Raw genomic sequence first — 21,792 nt, 5'->3', positions numbered from 1 at the left:
GTACATTTACACAATGGAGTACTACATAGCTATTAAAAACAATGACTTCATGAAATTTATAGGCAAATGGACGGAACCAGAAAATACCCTGAGTGAGGTAACCCAATCACAAAAAAACCACACATGGTATGCATTCGCTGATAAGTGGATATTAGTCTAAACGCTTGAATTACCAAAGATACAAATCCACAGACCACATGAAGCTCAAGATGAATGTCCAAAGTGTGGATGCTTCAGTCCTTCTTAGAAGGGGGAACAAAAATATTAATAGGAGAAAATATGGAGACAAAGTTTGGAGCAGAGACTGAAGGAAAGGCCATTCAGAGATTGCCCCACCTGGGGATCCAGCCCATACACATACAGCCACCAAACCCAGACAGTATTGCTGATGCCCAGAAGTGCATGCTGACAGAAACCTGATATAGCTGTCTTCTGAGAGGCTGTGCCAAAGCATGACAAATACAGAGGTAAATGCTCGAAGCCAAATGTTGAACTGAGAACAAGTTCCCCATTAGAGAAGTTAGGGAAAGGATTGAAGGAGCTAAAGGGGATTGCAACCCATAAGAACAACACTAGCACCCAACCAGAGCTCCCAGGGACTAAACCACCATCCAAAGAGTACACAAGGACAGACCCATGGCTACAAGTGCATATATAGCAGAGAATGGCCTTGTTAGACATCAATGGGAGGAGAAACCCTTGGTCCTGCCAAGGCTAGAACCCCCAGAGTAAGGGAATGTCAGGGCAGGGAGGTGGGAAGGGGTGAATGGATGGGCAAGGGAATACCCTCATAGAAGAAGGGGGAGGGAGTATGGATAGGGAGTTTATGGACAGGAAATCAGGAAAGGGGATAACATTTGAAATGTAAATTTTTTAAAAATCCAATAAAAAGGAGAAAAAAATAAATACAATTAAAAAACAAAAAAGAACCAGCTATAAGGCATTTTCTTAATTAGTGACTTGTGTGGGAGAATCCAGCCCATGGTGAACAGTGCCATACCTGGGCTGGTGGTCCTGGATTCTATAAGAAAGCAGGCTCAGCAAGCCATGACGAGCAAGTCAGTAAGCAGCACCCCTCCATGGCTTCTGCATCAGCTCCTGCCTCCTGGTTCTCACCCTGCTTGGGTCTCTGTCCTGGCTTTCTTCAATGATGAACAGTGATATGGAAGTATAAGGCAAATAAACCCTTTCCTTCCCAGATTGCTTATGGTCATGGTGTTTCATCAAAGCCACAGTAACCCTATCTAAAACGTTTATCCCTCTATTTTCTACTACTGGGTGCTACCATTATGTCCTACTGTGTTTTTACCCACCTCATATCCACAATAATTACTATACAAGAACACTCAGTGTCCCTTTTCTCCCTAAAATGGTTGGTGTTCATGGGGTGAATGTTTGTACTTGACGCTATCTTAATAGTGGGTCTATTCCTGCATAGGAACTATTACTGCGAATAATACCATTCTCCTAGGAGAACAATGGGAATGAAGCCTGGTACCCTGAACCCCAGTCTAATGGGGAAATGATTCTTCAGTCCTGCTACAATACAGTACCTCTGAAACATTTCAAATACTTCACTGAAAGACAAAAAAAAAGAAAAAGTGAGTTTAAATAAATAAATAAATAAATTCAATCAATAATCTAAGCCTAGATTTGCAAGTCTAAATGTAAGAGCAAAAGTAACATGAAAAACTAAGGTTGAACATGTATCCTCCAAAAAAATCAATCCCAGAGCAACGGACCCTGCTGAGAGTTACTGACAGAATTCCAGATGATGAACTTGAAGTGACTATAAATATGCTCAAAGGAATGAATGAGGAAACAAGCGCAGTCCTCGATGAATTCCAGACAGTGTGTGCAGCTAAATGGAATTTAGAGATCAAGGCAAGATATGGGGACGGGACTCAATAGAGAAATAATGAAGAAATAATTGTCCAAAGTATTGAAAGTAAGTTGCTCCTACTAGGGCAGCTACTTCACCCCACTAGGCCCAGGGAATACTGTAAAAGAAGAGTCAGAAGGACTGTAAGTCACGAGAGCTCCCAGGGGCCAAACCACCAACCAAAGAGCACACATGGAGGGACCCATGACTCCAGCCACATGTGTAGCAGAGGATGGCATTGTCCAGCATCAATGGGAGGAGAGGCCCTTGGTCCTGTGAAGGCTCCTTTCTCCAATGTAGGGAGATGCAGCACGTTGAGGTGGGAGTGAGTGGGTGGGAGTGGGAGCGTCCTCGTGGAAGCAGTGGGAGGGGAAGAGGGAGCGGGAAAGGGAAAGCATTTGAAAATGTAATTACATAAAAAAAATCCAAGAAAAATAAAATTTAAAAAAAGAAATCAATACCACAATCAGACAGGAAAAAGAAAGACTGTAAGAGAAGGAAAAAGTGAAGATACGTGCTAAGGAAACACTGGATATAGCATGGTCTTTGCAGTCAGGACATACAGTAGCTGTGGTCTTACACAAGATTGGGCATTCAACATCCCCTCATGGGTCTGGAGGAACTCTTGAGGTGCCCTTCTACCTGAAAGCTACTGCAGTTAGCGTGACCAGCTAGCCTCATACTCCTGCCACTAGGCTTTCCCTTCATGATGTACTCTATCACTCTGGAATGGTCGGACAAAGTAAAACTTTTCTTCCTTAAGTTGGTCTTTATTCGGGGTATTTGATCACATCAACCGAAACAAAACTAAGTCAGGTGTCACAATTAAATAGGCCACCTGAGGAATCTTTACAGTGAAAGAAATGCTCTGTTTTCAGAGTTTATCCTGATTGTAATATTATTTTTTAAAATTATTTGTGCTTTACTATGCTATTGGTTTGGGGAGGCGCTGGCTAAACAGGCCTTTGGGGGGTGGGAGTTGTTTGTTTGCTTGCTTTTAATTTTTAACCTTTCTGCCACTTCTCCAAGTTATGCCCCCTTTTCCTACCCAGCCACCTTTGTGGGCTCTTTCGTTAACCCATCAAATACAGGTGGTACTACCTGTGTGCTCTTGGATGCATACATAGCCTTGCCCTGGGATGTGACTAGCCCACCAGGGGTGACGCCCTTACAGTAAACGGACTTTGCTTCTTCCGCCAGATATCAAGTGCCAACAGCTCCTAAGCAAGAGATGGGGACTCAAGCTCACCTCTTCTCTCTCTCCTGGGATTTTTGTCTGAATTGAGCTCGCCCAGGTCTTGTGCATTCTGCCTCAACTACTCTGAATTCGTATGTACAACTGCCCTGCTGTGTCCAGAAAATACTGTTCCCTTGAAGGCACCTGCTTCCTTCAACTCTTAGTACATCTAGCCTGCTTTTCCAAAATGACTCCTGAGCCGTGGGAGGAAGGGACATAACATAGGTGTCTCATTTGAGGCTGGGGATTCCATAGTTTCCTAGTCTCTGCACCCTGACAAGTTGTAGGTATTAGTTGCCATCTAGTGCAAAGGATGTTCTGATGAAGGCTAAGAAACGCACTAATCTCTATATATACAATGATAAGCCATTAGGAGTTGTTAAACTAATATGTCTATTTAGCAGAGTAATAGTAGGAACTTCTTCCCTAGAGCCTATGACCCATCTAGCCACAGGTTCTTAGACCCGATATTGGTACCATGTATGAGTTTCAATTTGTGGAGTGGGCCTTAAAGCTAAGCAGAAAGTGGTTGGTTATTCCCATAATGTCTGTGCCAATGTTGCAGCAGTGGACATGCCAGTACTGCACAAGTGAGCGTGTCTTGCCAGGCTAATCATTACTGTAGCTGGATAATATAAGTGGTTGCTTTTCTCCTCCAGTAGTGTGCATAGCATCTTTCTGCATGGTGAAAGCTAGCCAATAGGCATGAAACTTCCAGGTGAGTCCTGGCTTGGTTTCTGTGTTCTAGGGACTCAACTATATAGTGTCTTCAGCAATACCATCCTACTGTCAGGTTATGGAGGTTAAAAGCTTTGGCAATAGTCTGTAATGTTTAGGAGGGTCTATGGTACCTCATTGGCCAGTAACTCTAAAAGAAATAACCCATTCGTGGCACTGTCCTTTTTATTTCCGAGCTTGGGTCTAGTAAGGGCATAATTATTCCATAATAGGGTGATTCTATTTAAACTCTTTTATATATATATATATATATATATATATATATATATATATATATATATATATATGTAAGTACATATGTTAGGGGATTTCTACAGTAGTGGTTTTCCATATGACTTTAGAGTGTTTAGAGTTATTCATTCTATTCATTTCTTCCCTGTATTTGCTTCTCTACCCTGTTCTCCAATTACCCACCCCATTAAATCCTTCCTATTCTATTATCCTCTTTAACCTTTTATTCCATTATCTTCTATATCCCTTCCTTGAAGTCCTCCCCTGAACATAGTTCCTTACTAGTTTCTTGATATCTATGGGCATTGCTAATGAAACACACATATTTTGAAGATGCAAAGCTAATTCACAAATGAGAGAACATCTGTCCTTCTGGTCACTCAGAATTATTTCCAGATTCATCCATCTATGTACAAATTTTACAATTTCATTCTTCTTACAGATTAATGATGTTCCATTTTTAGATATAGCATATATTCATGGACAGCTAGGTTATTTTCACTTCCTGATTATTGTGATTAGAGAAGCAGTGACCACAGATGAGCAAGCTTCTCTACAACAGGACATAAAGTTTATCTCATTTACTTTTCTATTGCCACAAAGAGCCACCACGGCCAAGACAACTTATAAAAGAAAAGATTTCATTGGACCTTGCTTACATTTCAATGGATGAGCTCATGATTGCCACGGCAAGAAGCACGGCAGCAGACAGGCAGACATAGCACTTGAACAGTAGTACTTCTGATCCACAAGTTGATGGCAGAAAGAGAAAGACTCATCCTGGTGTGGGTTTTTGAAACCTCAAGTGACATTCCTCCTCCAACAAGGCCACACTTTCAAATCCTTCCCAATTAGTTCTACCAACAAGGGACCAAACATTCAAGTATAAGAGCCTATGTGAGGCATTCTCATTCAAACCACCATACACACAGCTTTAGGTGTGTGTCCAAGAGTGGCATAGCTGATCACGTAGTAGACCTATTTCTAGGTTTTTAAAGAATCTCCATACTGATAACTTTAGTAGCTGCACATGTTTACACCCCCGCTAGCAGTGACTAAATCTGCCTTTGCCAATAAGTTCAAGTGTATTCCTTACTTGAGATTCAGGATACCAAATCTTACATTGAAGTCTATGACACACTGGAGTTGAGTTTTGTGAAGAGTTGGAGAGAAAAATCTAGTTTCATTCTTGCACATGTAGCTATCCCAGTTTTACCAACACCATTTGTTATAGATGCTATCTTTTCTCCAGTGTGCATTGTTGGCCTCTTTGTAAAAATAAGGTGACTGTAGAAGGGTAGAGTATTATTTTTAAGATTTTTATGGCGCGGTCCGCAGCAGCTCTCTGCTCCCAGACACTGTGGGAGAGAGACCCAACCGCCTGGTCAGGTGGGCACTCCTGAGGCTGCAGAGCGGAAGAGACCACCAACACTGCCCACCCCTGCCCACATCCCTGGCCCAAGAGGAAACTGTATAAGGCCTCTGGGTTCCCGTGGGGGAGGGCCCAGGAGTGGCAGGACCGCTGCCTCTGAGACACCGCCGGAACCTGAAGGAAACAGACCGGATAAACAGTTCTCTGCACCCAAATCCCGTGGGAGGAAGAGCTAAACCCTCAGAGAGGCAGACACGCCTGGGAAACCAGAAGAGACTGCACTCTGCATACACATCTCGGACGCCAGAGGAAAACACCAAACGCCACCTAGAACCCTGGTGCACTGAAGCTCCCGGAAACGGCGGCACAGATCTTCCTGGTTGCTGCTGCCGCGGAGAGCTCTTGGGCAGCACCCCGCGAGCAAACTTGAGCCTCGGGACCACAGGTAAGACCAACTTTTCTGCTGCAAGTGACCTGTCTGGTGAACTCAAGACACAGGCCCACAGGAACAGCTGAAGACCTGTAGAGAGGGAAAACTACACGCCCGAAAGCAGAACACTCTGTCACCATAACAGGCTGAAAGAAAACAGGAAAACAGGCCTACAGCACTCCTGACACACAGGCTTATAGGGCAGTCTAGCCACTGTCAGAAATAGCAGAACAAAGTAACACTAGAGATAATCTGATGGTGAGAGGCATGCGCAGGAACCCAAGCAACAGAAACCAAGACTACATGGCAACATCGGAGCCCAATGCTCCCACCAAAACAAACATGGAATATCCAAACACACCAGAAAAGCAAGATCTAGTTTCAAAATCATATTTGATCATGATGCTGGAGGACTTCAAGAAAGACGTGAAGAACTCCCTTAGAGAACAAGTAGAAGCCTACAGAGAGGAATCACAAAAATGCCTGAAAGAATTCCAGGAAAACATAATTAAACAAGTAGAAGCCCATAGAGAGGAGTCACAAAAATCCCTGAAAGAATTCCAGGAAATCATAAATAAACAAGTAGAAGCCCATAGAGAGGAGTCACAAAAATCCCTGAAAGAATTCCAGGAAATCATAAATAAACAAGTAGAAGCCCATAGAGAGGAGTCACAAAAATCCCTGAAAGAATTCCAGGAAAACACAATCAAACAGTTGAAGGAATTAAAAATGAAAATAGAAGCAATCAAGAAAGAACACATGGAAACAACCCTGGATATAGAAAACCAAAAGAAGAGACAAGGAACTGTAGATACAAGCTTCACCAACAGAATACAAGAGATGGAAGAGAGAATCGCAGGAGCAGAAGATTCCATAGAAATCATTGACTCAACTGTCAAAGATAATGTAAAGCAGAAAAAGCTACTGGTCCAAAACATACAGGAAATCCAGAACTCAATGAGAAGATCAAACCTAAGGATAATAGGTATAGAAGAGAGTGAAGACTCCCAGCTCAAAGGACCAGTAAATATCTTCAACAAAATCATAGAAGAAAACTTCCCTAACCTACACTTGATCTTAGCCAAAAGGCCGAGAAGTGATAAAACTTCCCTAACCTAAAAAAAGAGATACCCATAGGCATACATGAAGCCTACAGAACTCCAAATAGATTGGACCAGAAAAGAAACACCTCCCATCACATAATAGTCAAAACACCAAACGCACAAAATAAAGAAAGAATATTAAAAGCAGTAAGGGAAAAAGGTCAAGTAACATATAAAGGCAGACCTATCAGAATCACACCAGACTTTTCGCCAGAAACTATGAAGGCCAGAAGATCCTGGACAGATGTCATACAGACCCTAAGAGAACACAAATGCCAGCCCAGGTTACTGTATCCTGCAAAACTCTCAATTAACATAGATGGAGAAACCAAGATATTCCATGACAAAACCAAATTTACACAATATCTTTCTACAAATCCAGCACTACAAAGGATAATAAATGGTAAAGCCCAACATAAGGAGGCAAGCTATACCCTAGAAGAAGCAAGAAACTAATCGTCTTGGCAACAAAACAAAGAGAATGAAAGCACACAAACATAACCTCACATCCAAATATGAATACGACAGGAAGCAATAATCACTATTCCTTAATATCTCTCAACATCAATGGCCTCAACTCCCCAATAAAGAGACATAGATTAACAAACTGGATACGCAACGAGGACCCTGCATTCTGCTGCCTACAGGAAACACACCTCAGAGACAAAGACAGACACTACCTCAGAGTGAAAGGCTGGAAAACAACTTTCCAAGCAAATGGTCGGAAGAAGCAAGCTGGAGTTGCCATTCTAATATCAGATAAAATCAATTTTCAACTAAAAGTCATCAGAAAAGATAAGGAAGGGCACTTCATATTCATCAAAGGAAAAATCCACCAAGATGAACTCTCAATCCTAAATATCTATGCCCCAAATACAAGGGCACCTACATATGTAAAAGAAACCTTACTAAAGCTCAAAACACACATTGCACCTCATACAATAATAGTGGGAAATTTCAACACCCCACTCTCATCAATGGACAGATCACGGAAACAGAAATTAAACAGAGACGTAGACAGATGTTTACGAAGTCATGAACCAAATGGACTTAACGGATATTTATAGAACATTCTATCCTAAAGCAAAAAGGATATACCTTCTTCTCAGCTCCTCATGGTACTTTCTCCAAAACTGACCATATAATTGGTCAAAAAACGGGCCTCAACAGGTACAGAAAGATAGAAATAATCCCATGCGTGCTATCGGACCACCACGGCCTAAAACTGGTCTTCAATAACAATAAGGGAAGAATGCCATTTACGTGGAAATTGAACAATGCTCTACTCAATGATAACCTGGTCAAGGAAGAAATAAAGAAAGAAATTAAAGACTTTTTAGAATTTAATGAAAATGAAGGTACAACATACCCAAACTTATGGTACACAATGAAAGGTGTGCTAAGAGGAAAATTCATAGCGCTGAGTGCCTGCAGAAAGAAACAGGAAAGAGCATATGTCAGCAGTTTGACAGCACACCTAAAAGCTCTAAAACAAAAAGAAGCAAATACACCCAGGAGGAGTAGAAGACAGGAAATAATCAAACTCAGAGCTGAAATCAACCAAGTAGAAACAAAAAGGACCATAGAAATAATCAACAGAACCAAAAGTTGGTTCTTTGAGAAAATCAACAAGATAGATAAACCCTTAGCCAGACTAACGAGAGGACACAGAGAGTGTGTCCAAATTAATAAAATCAGAAATGAAAAGGGAGACATAACTACGGATTCAGAGGAAATTCAAAAAATCATCAGATCTTACTATAAAAGCCTATATTCAACAAAACTTGAAAATCTGCAGGAAATGGAAAATTTCCTAGACAGATACCAGGTACCGAAGTTAAATCAGGAACAGATAAACCAGTTAAACAACCCCATAACTCCTAAGGAAATAGAAGCAGTCATTAAAGGTCGCCCAACCAAAAAGAGCCCAGGTCCAGACGGGTTTAGTGCAGAATTCTATCAGACCTTCATAGAAGACCTCATACCAATATTATCCAAACTATTCCACAAAATTGAAACAGATGGAGCCCTACCGAATTCCTTCTACGAAGCCACAATTACTCTCTCTTATACCTAAACCACACAAAGACCCAACAAAGAAAGAGAACTTCAGACCAATTTCCCTTATGAATATCGACGCAAAAATACTCAATAAAATTCTGGCAAACCGAATCCAAGAGCACATCAAAACAATCATCCACCATGATCAAGTAGGCTTCATCCCAGGCATGCAGGGATGGTTTAACATACGGAAAACCATTAACGTGATCCATTATATAAACAAACTGAAAGAACAAAACCACATGATCATTTCATTAGATGCTGAGAAAGCATTTGACAAAATTCAACACCCCTTCATGATAAAAGTCCTGGAAAGAATAGGAATTCAAGGCCCATACCTAAACATAGTAAAAGCCATATACAGCAAACCAGTTGCTAACATTAAACTAAATGGAGAGAAACTTGAAGCAATCCCACTAAAATCAGGGACTAGACAAGGCTGCCCACTCTCTCCCTACTTATTCAATATAGTTCTTGAAGTTCTAGCCAGAGCAATCAGACAACAAAAGGAGGTCAAGGGGATACAGATCGGAAAAGAAGAAGTCAAAACATCACTATTTGCAGATGATATGATAGTATATTTAAGTGATCCCAAAAGTTCCACCAGAGAACTGCTAAAGCTGATAAACAACTTCAGCAAAGTGGCTGGGTATAAAATTAACTCAATTAAATCAGTAGCCTTCCTCTACACAAAAGAGAAACAAGCCAAGATAGAAATTAGGGAAACGACACCCTTCATAATAGACCCAAATAATATAAAGTACCTCGGTGTGACTTTAACCAAGCAAGTAAAAGATCTGTACAATAAGAACTTCAAGACACTGAAGAAAGAAACTTAAGAAGACCTCAGAAGATGGAAAGATCTCCCATGCTCATGGATTGGCAGGATCAATATAGTAAAAATGGCCATTTTACCAAAAGCGATCTACAGATTCAATGCAATCCCCATCAAAATACCAATCCAATTCTTCAAAGAGTTAGACAGAACAATTTGCAAATTCATCTGGAATAACAAAAAACCCAGGATAGCTAAAACTATCCTCAACAATAAAAGGACTTCAGGGGGAATCACTATCCCTGAACTCAAGCAGTATTACAGAGCAATAGTGATAAAAACTGCATGGTATTGGTACAGAGACAGACAGATAGACCAATGGAATAGAATTGAAGACCCAGAAATGAACCCACACACCTATGGTCACTTGATTTTTGACAAAGGAGCCAAAACCATCCAATGGAAAAAAGATAGCATTTTCAGCAAATGGTGCTGGTTCAACTGGAGGGCAACATGTAGAAGAATGCAGATCGATCCATGCTTATCACCCTGTACAAAGCTTAAGTCCAAGTGGATCAAGGACCTCCACATCAAACCAGACACACTCAAACTAATAGAAGAAAAACTAGGGAAGCATCTGGAACACATGGGCACTGGAAAAAATTTCCTGAACAAAACACCAATGGCTTATGCTCTAAGATCAAGAATCAACAAATGGGATCTCATAAAACTGCAAAGCTTCTATAAGGCAAAGGACACTGTGGTTAGGACAAAACGGCAACCAACAGATTGGGAAAAGATCTTTACCAATCCTACAACAGATAGAGGCCTTATATCCAAAATATACAAAGAACTCAAGAAGTTAGACCACAGGGAGACAAATAACCCTATTAAAAAATGGGGTTCAGAGCTAAACAAACAATTCACAGCTGAGGAATGCCGAATGGCTGAGAAACACCTAAAGAAATGTTCAACATCTTTAGTCATAGGGAAATGCAAATCAAAACAACCCTGAGATTTCACCTCACACCAGTGAGAATGGCTAAGATCAAAAACTCAGGTGACAACAGATGCTGGCGAGGATGCGGAGAAAGAGGAACACTCCTCCATTGTTGGTGGGATTGCAGACTGGTACAACCATTCTGGAAATCAGTCTGGAGGATCCTCAGAAAATTGGACATTGAACTGCCTGAGGATCCAGCTATACCTCTTTTGGGCATATACCCAAAAGATGCCCCAACATATAAAATAGACACGTGCTCCACTATGTTCATCGCAGCCTTATTTATAATAGCCAGAAGCTGGAAAGAACCCAGATGCCCTTCAACAGAGGAATGGATACAGAAAATGTGGTACATCTACACAATGGAATATTACTCAGCTATCAAAAACAACGGCTTTATGAAATTCGTAGGCAAATGGTTGGAACTGGAAAATATCATTCTGAGTGAGCTAACCCAATCACAGAAAGACATACATGGTATGCATTCATTGATAAGTGGCTATTAACCCAAATGTTTTAATTACCCTAGATGCCTAGAACAAATGAAACTCAAGACGGATGATCAAAATGTGAATGTTTCACGCCTTCTTTAAAAGGGGAACAAGAATACCCTTGGCAGGGAAGAGAGAGGCAAAGATTAAAACAGAGACTGAAGGAACACCCATTCAGAGCCTGCCCCACATGTGGCCCATACATATACAGCCACCCAATTAGACAAGATGGATGAAGCAAAGAAGTGCAGACCGACAGGAGCCAGATGTAGATCGCTCCTGAGAGACACAGCCAGAATACAGCAGATACAGAGGCAAATGCCAGCAGCAAACCACTGAACTGAGAATAGAACCCCCGTTGAAGGAATCAGAGAAAGAACTGGAAGAGCTTGAAGGGGCTCGAGACCCCATATGTACAACAATGCCAAGCAACCAGAGCTTCCAGGGACTAAGCCACTACCTAAAGACTATACATGGACTGACCCTGGACTCTGACCTCATAGGTAGCAATGAATATCCTAGTAAGAACACCAGTGGAAGGGGAAGCCCTGGGTCCTGCTAAGACTGAACCCCCAGTGAACTAGACTGTTGGGGGGAGGGCGGCAATGGGGGGAGGGTTGGGAGGGGAATACCCATAAGGGGGGGAGGGGGGGGGGGGAGGGGGATTTTTGCCCGGAAACCGGGAAAGGGAATAACACTCGAAATGTATATAAGAAATACTCAAGTTAATAAAAAAAAGATTTTTATGTGTGTGCATGACTGCCTATATGAATTATGAGAACCATGTGTATGCCTGGCACCCTCAGAAGGCAGAAAAGTGCACAAATCCTCTGGAGTGGAGTATAGACAGTTGGGAGCCACCATACTGGTCCTAGGAACCAATCTTCGGTCCTCTGCAAGAGTGACAAGTGTGCTTACAACTGAGCCATCTCTCCAGATCCCTAGCTGTGGTAACGCATTTCAGGTTTATAAAATGTTACAGGTAAAAGAAAACCAGGTCAAAGAGTACATGAGATTTCACAGAAACATTTTTTACACCTGAATATAAATCTCAGAATAAAAGGTTTAGTTTAAAAAATAGAGAAGACACTAAAAGGCATTTGGGAGTAAACCTATAGCACTATATGCACATATTATAAAAAGTTATCACACTAGTGACTTTCTACCTTAAGAAACTAAAAAGGGACAAACTGAAACCAAAGTAAATTTTTAAAAGACCAAAGTAGAAATTAATGTGGTAGAATAGAAGTAAACAATAAAGAAATATGAGCCCAAAAGTTCAATATTCATGTATAATTGATAAGCTTCTAACTAGACTGATCAGAAAAAAAAATACTGACACAAGAAAGCAATAACAGAAGTTAAAGAAGAGACATCAACAGTGACCTCAAAGACAAAAGTTATACAAAGAAACTTGACAGTGGTGATCTTCACAGTAGTTACTCATTTATAAGGAAGCGATACATTTTATTTGGTTGTAAAATCTTTACTTATTTTAAGGTTAAAGCAAACAAAATTGGCATTTTGTAGAAAATAATTAACAAGAATTAAGGATACATTCGTATAGCACCTGTTCTCGTTCCAATAGCCAGGATTTTCTGGACTGGATCAAAGGCCAATGCTGTGGGCTGATAGGGAAAACCGTGCCGAACTGTCTGAAAGAGAGTAAAGAGTGGGAGCAGTCGTCAGGGAAGCAAACCTTAGAATAATGACAAGGAACTAGTACATGGCCACCAGAATGACTTTAATTAGCTTTACATGAAGAAAATAAGGAACATGGAATAGCATAGCTCTCATATGCTTTTGATGAGAGTACTAATGTGCTATTTTAAAACCACTTTAGAAAACTATCTTACAAATTGTAAAAAAAAAAAAGAGAAAAAAGTAAATGCGTACCTACAACAAGCCCTGGCAATTCCATTGCATATGCACCTAAGAAAATTTAAGGCATATGTCCACAAAATTATTTTCATAACTATAACACTAGTGACTTTAATCATAACAGTAGAAAATCAGAAATAGTTCAGGTGCTTATCAGTAAAAGAATTAAATAAAAACAAGTGTGGTACAATCATGAAATGAAATACCATGTAACAATTAAAATATATTAATTACTAACAGGTGCAGCAACATGAATGATCATCGAAAGCTCTGTGACTGATGCAGTGCAGTTTTATGTCCAACTTGTCTCTCCCCCCTTTAGTTTTGTTCTCTATAACTCTCACACATATGGATTAACAAGTCAGAAAATTCTATAGGAAACAATGTAGTAGTTAAAACTCATCTGCCCTGTCTCTCTTTAATATCTTCCTTTCTAGATTCAATTTGTATTCCCTTCTGATAGTAAGATATTTTTGCCTGATATATCTTGACATCTTTTCTGCTACACAGTAACTTTTAGGAAAAGCATTTTCTCTTCTACTTCACCCTCCATTACATATAGGCAGGTACATACTATATGCCTAGCTCCCAGGAAAGCATAACTATTTGATTGTACTATTGCTACTTTCTTAATCTGCCACACAAATTGTTTACTCCATGGGGTCAAAATCATTTTTTAACTTAGTCATTTTTTATGTACTTTGTTGTTAATTCAACCTTACATTCTTCTCTCAAATGCCCAAATTTCATTTAGTGATGAATATAAGATACATATTTTTAGTGAGATAGAGTCAAACAATCAAATGACATGCAAGCAACCTATAGTGACAGAAAGAAGCTGGCCTGGGTTCATTAGCAGAATGGGCTGAAAATAAAAGGACACGAGAGATAAAATACTACTTTTAATATGGCAATAATACCAGAGGAAACTCATCCTATTGTACGGCTTATATAATTTCATATTATTTTAAGCATTGTAAAGAAAAATATTTATGAGCATAAGCACAAAATGCTAAATATTATCAATTCATCAATGAAGTCAATAATGAACTGTGACTATTTCAAATTGTTTATTCCAAAAATTGAAATATTATGTCAAGTATAATTACATCATCTTTAGGTATATATGAAAGAGAACATAGACTAGATGCATATACTTTATATATCTTTATACATTTTTAACATCAGTATTAATTTATTTCACCCTTTTCCTTCCTTAAATTTGGATCCCTGTAGGACTCAGCTTCAAACTGAAGGAACTTCTATCTCCTCACATAATAATTACAGGTGTAAACAGAGAAATTAATATAATTTTATTCTATAAGTCTCTTTGCGAATGTTACTTTTAAAAGAAATCTTGTGGGAATGCTATACTTGTGTCACTATTACTTTTGTGAATTTATCATTGAAGTTTGTGATGCTGACTGGTTGTTTTGATTAATAAAATGACCTGGTAATATTTAAATTGATACAGTATTGTCAGAAAAAGTTAAAATACAAATAATTCTCTATAATGCCAAAAGCTTATTGGCACTATTTCTCTGGTATGGAAAAGAAAAGGAAATTTTAAAGTGTGTTTCTGTTGGATTTAAGCAAACTTTCAGGGCTAAAGATGGCGAACGTCACCTAGCAACAGTTAGCTAGAATCTGTGGAGAGGAAACTGGGGATAGGCAGAGAACAGCTATTATGAGAGGTTGGGAATGACAGAAAATCTCTAGTTTCACAAACAAAATGAAGGTGGAAAGTTGTAGAGTGCAACAGAGAGAAGTCCAGAGCCTGCTCTAGAGAGATGGGCCACTCCTTCGGCGGCGACGAGCCAGAGCAAGAGCAACTGCAGATGGCAGCAAAACACAGAGCCTGGGAATGTCTGCAGTCCACAAAAGCGGCGTGTGACAGCTGCATCAGCAGAAAGGGGAGACAGCAGGAAAACCCTCTCCTCTCTGTGCTGGATGGGACAGTCTCAAAAAGCATTTTTTTTCCATACCCGCATTTTTTACTTTGCTACTTCTTAACTTTTACTTTTGCTAATTTACATTTCATCTCCTCCCGTTGGTGCCCAACAAGGCCATCCTCTGCTATATATGCAGCTGGAGCCATGGGTCTGACCATGTGTGCTGTTTGGATGGTGGTTTAGTCCCTAGGAGCTCTGGTTGGTTGGTATTGTTTTTCTTAAAACCATTTTTTCTATTTCTTTCTTTTTTATTAGATAGATTTCTTTACTTATATTTCAAATGTTTTTCCCTTTCCCGGTTTCCTGTCCATAAGCCCCCATTTCCCCTCTCCCCCCATACGGGTATTCCCCCCATCCATCCCCTTTACTGCCACTGCCCATATTCCCCTACACTGGGGGTTCAACCTTGGCAGGACCAAGGGCTTCCCCTTCCACCGGTGCCCCAACAATGGCCATTTAGTGAGGAGCATGACAGTCCTTCCTGACCCACACTCAGAAAACAGAACAAGTGTCTTGAGATTAAACTCTGAAACCTGGACTGAAAAACACTCTTCACCGCAGAGTAAAGAGGTTGTGGATGAGAACTGTACCACATTTAGTGAAGCAGAAATCTGATCTAATTCATCCTGGCTTTGTTTTTGTTTGTTTTTTTGTTCGTTTGTTTGTTTTTTTGGAGTTAGGGTCTTACTACATAGTTTACTAGCTGAGCAAGGCTGGCCTTCAACTCAGAAATCTGTGTGCCTTTGCACAAGCACTGGGATTAAAGGCATGTGCCACCATATCCGGCTACTAATTTACCTTTGAAGGGGAACACAGAGGGCTTTGAAGATACCTTTGATCACATGCAAAAGCATGACCAGCATCCTTAGCCAGACCATAAAAACAGTCTTGAGGTATAACTAGTACTCACAACCAGACCAGCAAAATACCACTCAGGGGCATGGCCAACATCTACATCAAACTAAGACTACCCAGGAGTATACCTCGCTTCCGTGATCCTCAAAGGAATCTCTAGAGGCAAGATCAGAGCTGCAGCCCAGTGAGAAATTACATTCAGACTCTACAACCCAACCCAGTTCTTTTGCTTCCCTTCTATCCTCTTATTTGGTGCTGTCAGTCCTCCTCTTTTCTTTTTTCCTTTTGGTATCCTTTCCCCAAACAACACAGTCTGCCCCAGAGTCCAGGGATGGGGGAGCCTGCGTCAGCTTTCCCATGTGTTTCAGATTGCTGGTTGCATTTGTTTCCTTCCTCTTTCCATTCCACCTTTAGTCCTTCCTTTGTCTCTGTTGTCCCCACTTCTCTTTGTCCTTTCCTCTACTTTTCCCTTTCTCATACTAATAGGAATTGCTAGTCTTACTCTGTTCTTGTCTACACACATTCTAACTAATACTTTCATGCACACAATACTGTGCTCCTTTACTTACTAAAATTATTGAAACTTTCAAACTAGTAAGACAGTTGCGTTTTAATGAACTCTTTCTGTGTTATCATACGTGGGCCTATCTATTTCGCTATTTATTCTAATAGAATTATACCCTTGGAGTAATACAGGGTTCAGAGTCTGTGTCCTGAAGATGTGGGCTCAGAATGTGACTACTAAGTTACACCACTAGTCCAGTAGGAGGAAATGACACCTCAGCCACTATGCCCTGCTATTGCAACCTATTGCTATTTGAACACTAGAAACACTTCCACTGAAAGAATGTAAGTGATACAAACAAGCAAGCAAACAAACCTGACAGAGCCTCTAATCACAGATACACAAATCCTAACACAAAAACAGAAACATGAACATCAAAGCAACAATACACCTCAAAAACTTTACTAATTCCATAGTGATGCCCTCCAATGAGAATGAATTTAGAGATTCAAAAACCAAGGCTAAAGAGACAGTTCAGTGGTTAAGAGCACTGGTTGCTCTTCCAGAAGACATGGGTTCACTTCACAGCATCTACATGGCAGCTCATAACCATCTATAAGTCTAGTCCTATGGAATCCTATGCTCTCCTCTGGCTTCCCTGGGCACCAGACATGAAAATGGTTCACAGACATATATGTGGACAAAACACTGATAAACATAAAATATTCAATGCACATAAATTAAAATAATTAAAACTGAAAAGATAAAATCTTCAAAAGAATAAGTCTGTTTTTAAAACAGAGAGGAAACAAAGTTTCTAATCAAGGTGGTACATGCCTTTGATTCCAGCCCTTGGGAGGCAGAGGCAGGCAGATCTTTGTGATTTCAAGGCCAGTCTGCTCTACATAGTAAATTCCAGGTCATCAAGAGCAATGCAGTGAGACTGTCTCTAAAGCAAAACAAAAATCAGGAGAAGGGGAATAGTAGTTCACAAAATACTTAATGGATTAAAGAAGAATTGAAGTCAACAACATAATAAAAAAAGGGGAAGTCAATATGGACTGTGAAAGTAAAATTCAATAGAGAAATATCGAAAAACTCAGACTGGAAATGGAACACTCAATTAAGTCAAATTATAAACTCAGTGGAAAGCCTCACTAATATAATGAATTTAGTGAAGAAAAAAATACCATGAACAAGTTCCTGAATTAGAATATTCTGACAATGTTTAAAAAATATGAGCAGAACACATGTGATTTATGTAAAATCATTTAAAAAAACAAACTTTTAAGTTATAAGCTTAGAAGAAAAAAAGCATGTTAAAAGAATAATGAATATATTCAATAAAATAATGAATATATTCAGCAGAAAATTTCCCAAACATAGGGAAAGGGGTAGCCACCAAGTTATAAGCTGCATTTATGTGATCGAACAACACCAGAAACAACCCATGTCTGACTACAGTTAAAACACTAAATGTTCACAACAGAGAAAGCATACTAAAAGCTACAAAAGAAAAACACAAAGTTACATCAGAAGCCTATCAGAGTAAGAGGGACTTCCTTAATAGAAACTAAAAGCTATGAGTGTGGAATGAGAAAGTGCAATAGCTGTCAACCCAGGTTACACTATAAAAAAGGGTGTCCTTCACAACGGGAGGAGACATAACACGCTTCACTATGAATACAAACTAAAGGAATTACGACCACTAAGCCAGAGCTACAGAAATCCTCAGATGAATCCTACATAAGGTAGAGAAAAGATAAACACATCTGGGAAGCTTCAGCAAGAGTATGGGGTATAGGCCAGTAAGATACGAAAGCAGCGGACATCACAAACAGCAGCATGGAAGGACTAGGTACCCACCTTTAAGTTATAACTACAAGTGTTAATGCTTTTAATGTCCCAATCAGAAGACCTGTCCCAAGGGATGGGGTTTTAAAATAAATAAATATATTTATTGCCTATAGAAACTCACCTCACTGTCAAACACAAACAGCCTTAGGGTAAGGGCTGGGACAAGGGTACCTGAAGGATAGAAGGTAGTCTGAGAGTGGGCACAGAAGGCACACGTGTAGCAAGGCCAGTGTCTGACAAAGTAGACTCCAAGTGAAAATTATTTAGAAGATAGCAAGCATTGATGAAGAAAACAATCTATCCAGATGGTGTCTCAATTCTACACATATATGCACTGAACATGGTCACAAATTTACCTCAACACGGTAGTAGTATATAACTTCAATACCCACCTCTTGTCCACAGACTGGTCACCCAGACCAAAAAGGTCAACAAGAAATATCAGTTAAATGGTATTCTAGCTGGCTGCTCGGGACAAGAGACTTTAGAGTCTGAGGTAGCTCACACAAACCATGGACATCTCACTAAGGAAAAGGCCCCAAAGCTGGAGAATGCTGTTATGATTGCACACACTGGGCACTGTGCCAAGGTTGAGCCGTTTCTCCCAGCTTCTGCTCTGCTGAGCTCTCCACGGCTATTCAGAGCTGGGAAACAAAACAAACAAAATAACAAAACCCTACTGTCCAGACAAGTGACTCCAAACAGTTCACCGCTAAGGAAGCTATGCCTAACGGGTTGGTGGCTACCAAGCTGCAGATGTGATCTTATATTAGTGATATCATAGGCAAATGTGGCATTTTGCCTGTGATGCTTAAAAATACAATACTTAAAATATGGTTTTAATTGAGTTATTACTTGGATGCTTTTGGATCATGTATAATGTGACTACCTGAATAAAGTAAGAGCTCTAAAAAATATTGGCATTCTAATCAAATAAACAACGCCTGTAGATAATAGCATCATAAAATATACAATTCTTCACATCAATTCATACAACTTTCAGATGCTATGATCTTGCATATGAGAGAATCTGAAGTTACCATCAGAAAACTCTTATAACCTTTATACAATATACAAAACACACAATACACAATATTCAATATAAACAGTACACAAGATAAACAAAAATCAATAGTTCTTCTATACACCAAAAACAAATGTGCCTAGAAAGAAAAAAGAAAAAGAGTCGCAGTCACAATAACTTAAAAAACATATGGGAATGGCAGTAAAGCCCAGTGGGTAAGGAGGTGTGCTGTTACACCTGAGAACCCAAGTAACCATAGTAACAAAGGCAGCATGGCACCGGCACAAGCACAGACACGTGGCTCAGAGGAATATAATGGACAACTTGGTAAAGCATGTGGCTCCATCCACTTGGGTTTTGACAAAAGTGCCAAATAAATGGCAGCCTCTTCAATAAATGGCAAAAAAAAAAGAAAAGGTGGAAAATCAGATAGCCACATGCAGAAGAATAAAACTTTTATCTGACACACTGTACAAAAATCGATTGAAAATGGACCAAAGACAATAACGTATGAAGTAAAACCAAATAATGCTGGTCTAATAAAAGAAATAAACCAGTGATGACAGTTATGACTCCTAAAGATTATTCTGATATACTCAGAGATGAGTTCCTTGTTCAGCCATCATCGCGCTGCAGCACTTGGGAACAGATATGTAGACCCACAGCCAGACATTGTGCAGAGAGTGAGAAACCTTGGAACATTCAGCTTTAAATGAGATTTCCATCAAATCCCACCCCCTTGGAGTTCAGGGAACCTCAAGGACGGTGAAGCAGAAATGGTGTGGGAGCCGGAGGGGATGAAGAACACCGAAGCATAAGGCCTTCTAAATGGACGTATGCAAAGCTCAATGAACTCACGGAGACTGAAACAGCACAGAGCCTGCCTGCATCAGGTCTACTTTAGCGTGTTTATAAATCCCTGGATATGCCAACAAGTACGTCTCTGATTCTTGTGCCTTCTCTTGGGCTCCTACTCTTCTATTGGTTTGTCCTGTCTTACTTCACTTTAATAGTTGTCTTATCCGATTATATTTTATTTTGTTGTAAGGTTTTCTTTTTTCTTTTATTTTATTGGATTTTTTTTAACATTTCAAATGTTATCCCCTTTCTCGGTTTCCCATCTATAAACTCCCTATCCCATCCCCCATCCCCCTGCTTCTATGAGGGCATTCCCTCACCCACCCACCCCTTCCCTCCTCAATATTCTCCTACACTGGGGGATCCAGCCTTGGCAAGACCCAGGGCTTCTCCTCTCATTGGTGCCCAACATATGCACTTGGAGCCATGGGTCTGTCCATGTGTACTCTTTGGATGGTGGTTTAGTCCCTGGGAGCTCTGGTTGGTTGGTATTGTTCTTATGGGGTTGCAAACCCCTTCAGCTCCTTCAAACCTTTCTCTAACTCCTTCATTGGGGACCCCGTTCTTAGTTTTTAGGTTGGCTGTGAGCATCTGCCTCTGTATGTTATATAGTTTTAAAAATGAATGAAGAAATGAAAACCTAGCCACCAGCATAAAGATTAACAACTAAACTGCTATTTATACCTGCCAGGAGAGGGAAAATCATTTTCTTCAATAGAGTAACACTATGTATATCAACCACTCCAGCACTAGTCTCATATTCAGGAGTAGTTGAACATCAGATAATGGACTCCACAGGTTTTTGTTTGTATATGTGGTGTTTAGTGTGTGTGTGTGTGTGTGTGTGTGTGTGTGTGTGTGTGTGTGTGTGTGTGTGTCTGTGTGTCTGTGTGTCTGTGTCTGTGTGTCTGTGTGTCTGTGTGTCTGTGTCTGTGTGTGTGCATGCGCGTGCTTTTATTTGGTTATAGTTTGGTGTTTTTGTTTTTCCTGTTTGGGCGTCGTTTTATTTTGTTTTCATAGTTTTGGGGCTTTTTGTTGTTGTATTAGGTTTTGGTTTGGTTTGGTTTTGAGAAAAAAAGCTTAAAGTTAGGAAGTCAGGGAGAGGGTAGGATCTGGAAGAACTTTGGGAAAGGTAACAATGTAATCAAAATATATTTAAATTTAAAAATTATTTTTATTAATAAAAATATTTTTTAAAGATAGTAGTTGAAATTCTGGGGGACTAGAGAAATGACTTAGCAGTTAAGAGCACTTGTTGCCAAAGAGAACCTGAGTTTGGTTCCCAGTACCCATTTCAAGGGGTTCACAACCTACTGGGACTCCAGCTCCAGGGGTTCAACACCTTCTTCCAGCCTCTAGGGCTATCTGCACATGTGCACATGTCCATATACAAACATATACATTCAGATAAAATAAAATAAATCTTAAAATTAAAACTTTAAAACTATTAATGGAAAATACCTTAAGATAAAAACAGAGGCAAGAATTTTCTAGAAAGTACTCTGTTCCAGTTTGCTTACTGTTAATGTGATAAACA

The 21,792-nt window shown here is 40.0% G+C and overlaps 1 protein-coding gene and 1 pseudogene across 7 annotated transcripts in view; both read right to left on the bottom strand.

Moving 5' to 3' along the window:
• Positions 1-21,792, bottom strand: part of Stxbp5l (syntaxin binding protein 5L) — a 328,953-nt gene that overhangs the window by 276,926 nt on the left and 30,235 nt on the right. For all 7 annotated transcript variants that reach the window (XR_015632666.1, XR_015632667.1, NM_001271250.2 and 4 more), the window contains exon 3: positions 12,881-12,978. Coding sequence is in view for 5 of the 7 variants with exons in the window: in NM_001271250.2 (NP_001258179.1) it covers positions 12,881-12,978 (98 nt within the window). In the remaining 2 variants the exon portion in view is untranslated. The remainder of the gene's footprint in view (positions 1-12,880; positions 12,979-21,792) is intronic.
• LOC120095798 (U2 spliceosomal RNA) lies at positions 6,864-6,991 on the bottom strand (annotated as a pseudogene).

This window comes from Rattus norvegicus, chromosome 11, assembly GCF_021556685.1.
Source record: "Rattus norvegicus strain SHRSP/BbbUtx chromosome 11, alternate assembly SHRSP_T2T, whole genome shotgun sequence".
Lineage (NCBI taxonomy): Eukaryota > Metazoa > Chordata > Mammalia > Rodentia > Muridae > Rattus > Rattus norvegicus.
The sequence above is the reverse complement of the archived record's forward strand: the minus strand, read 5'-3'. Positions and strand labels throughout refer to the sequence as shown.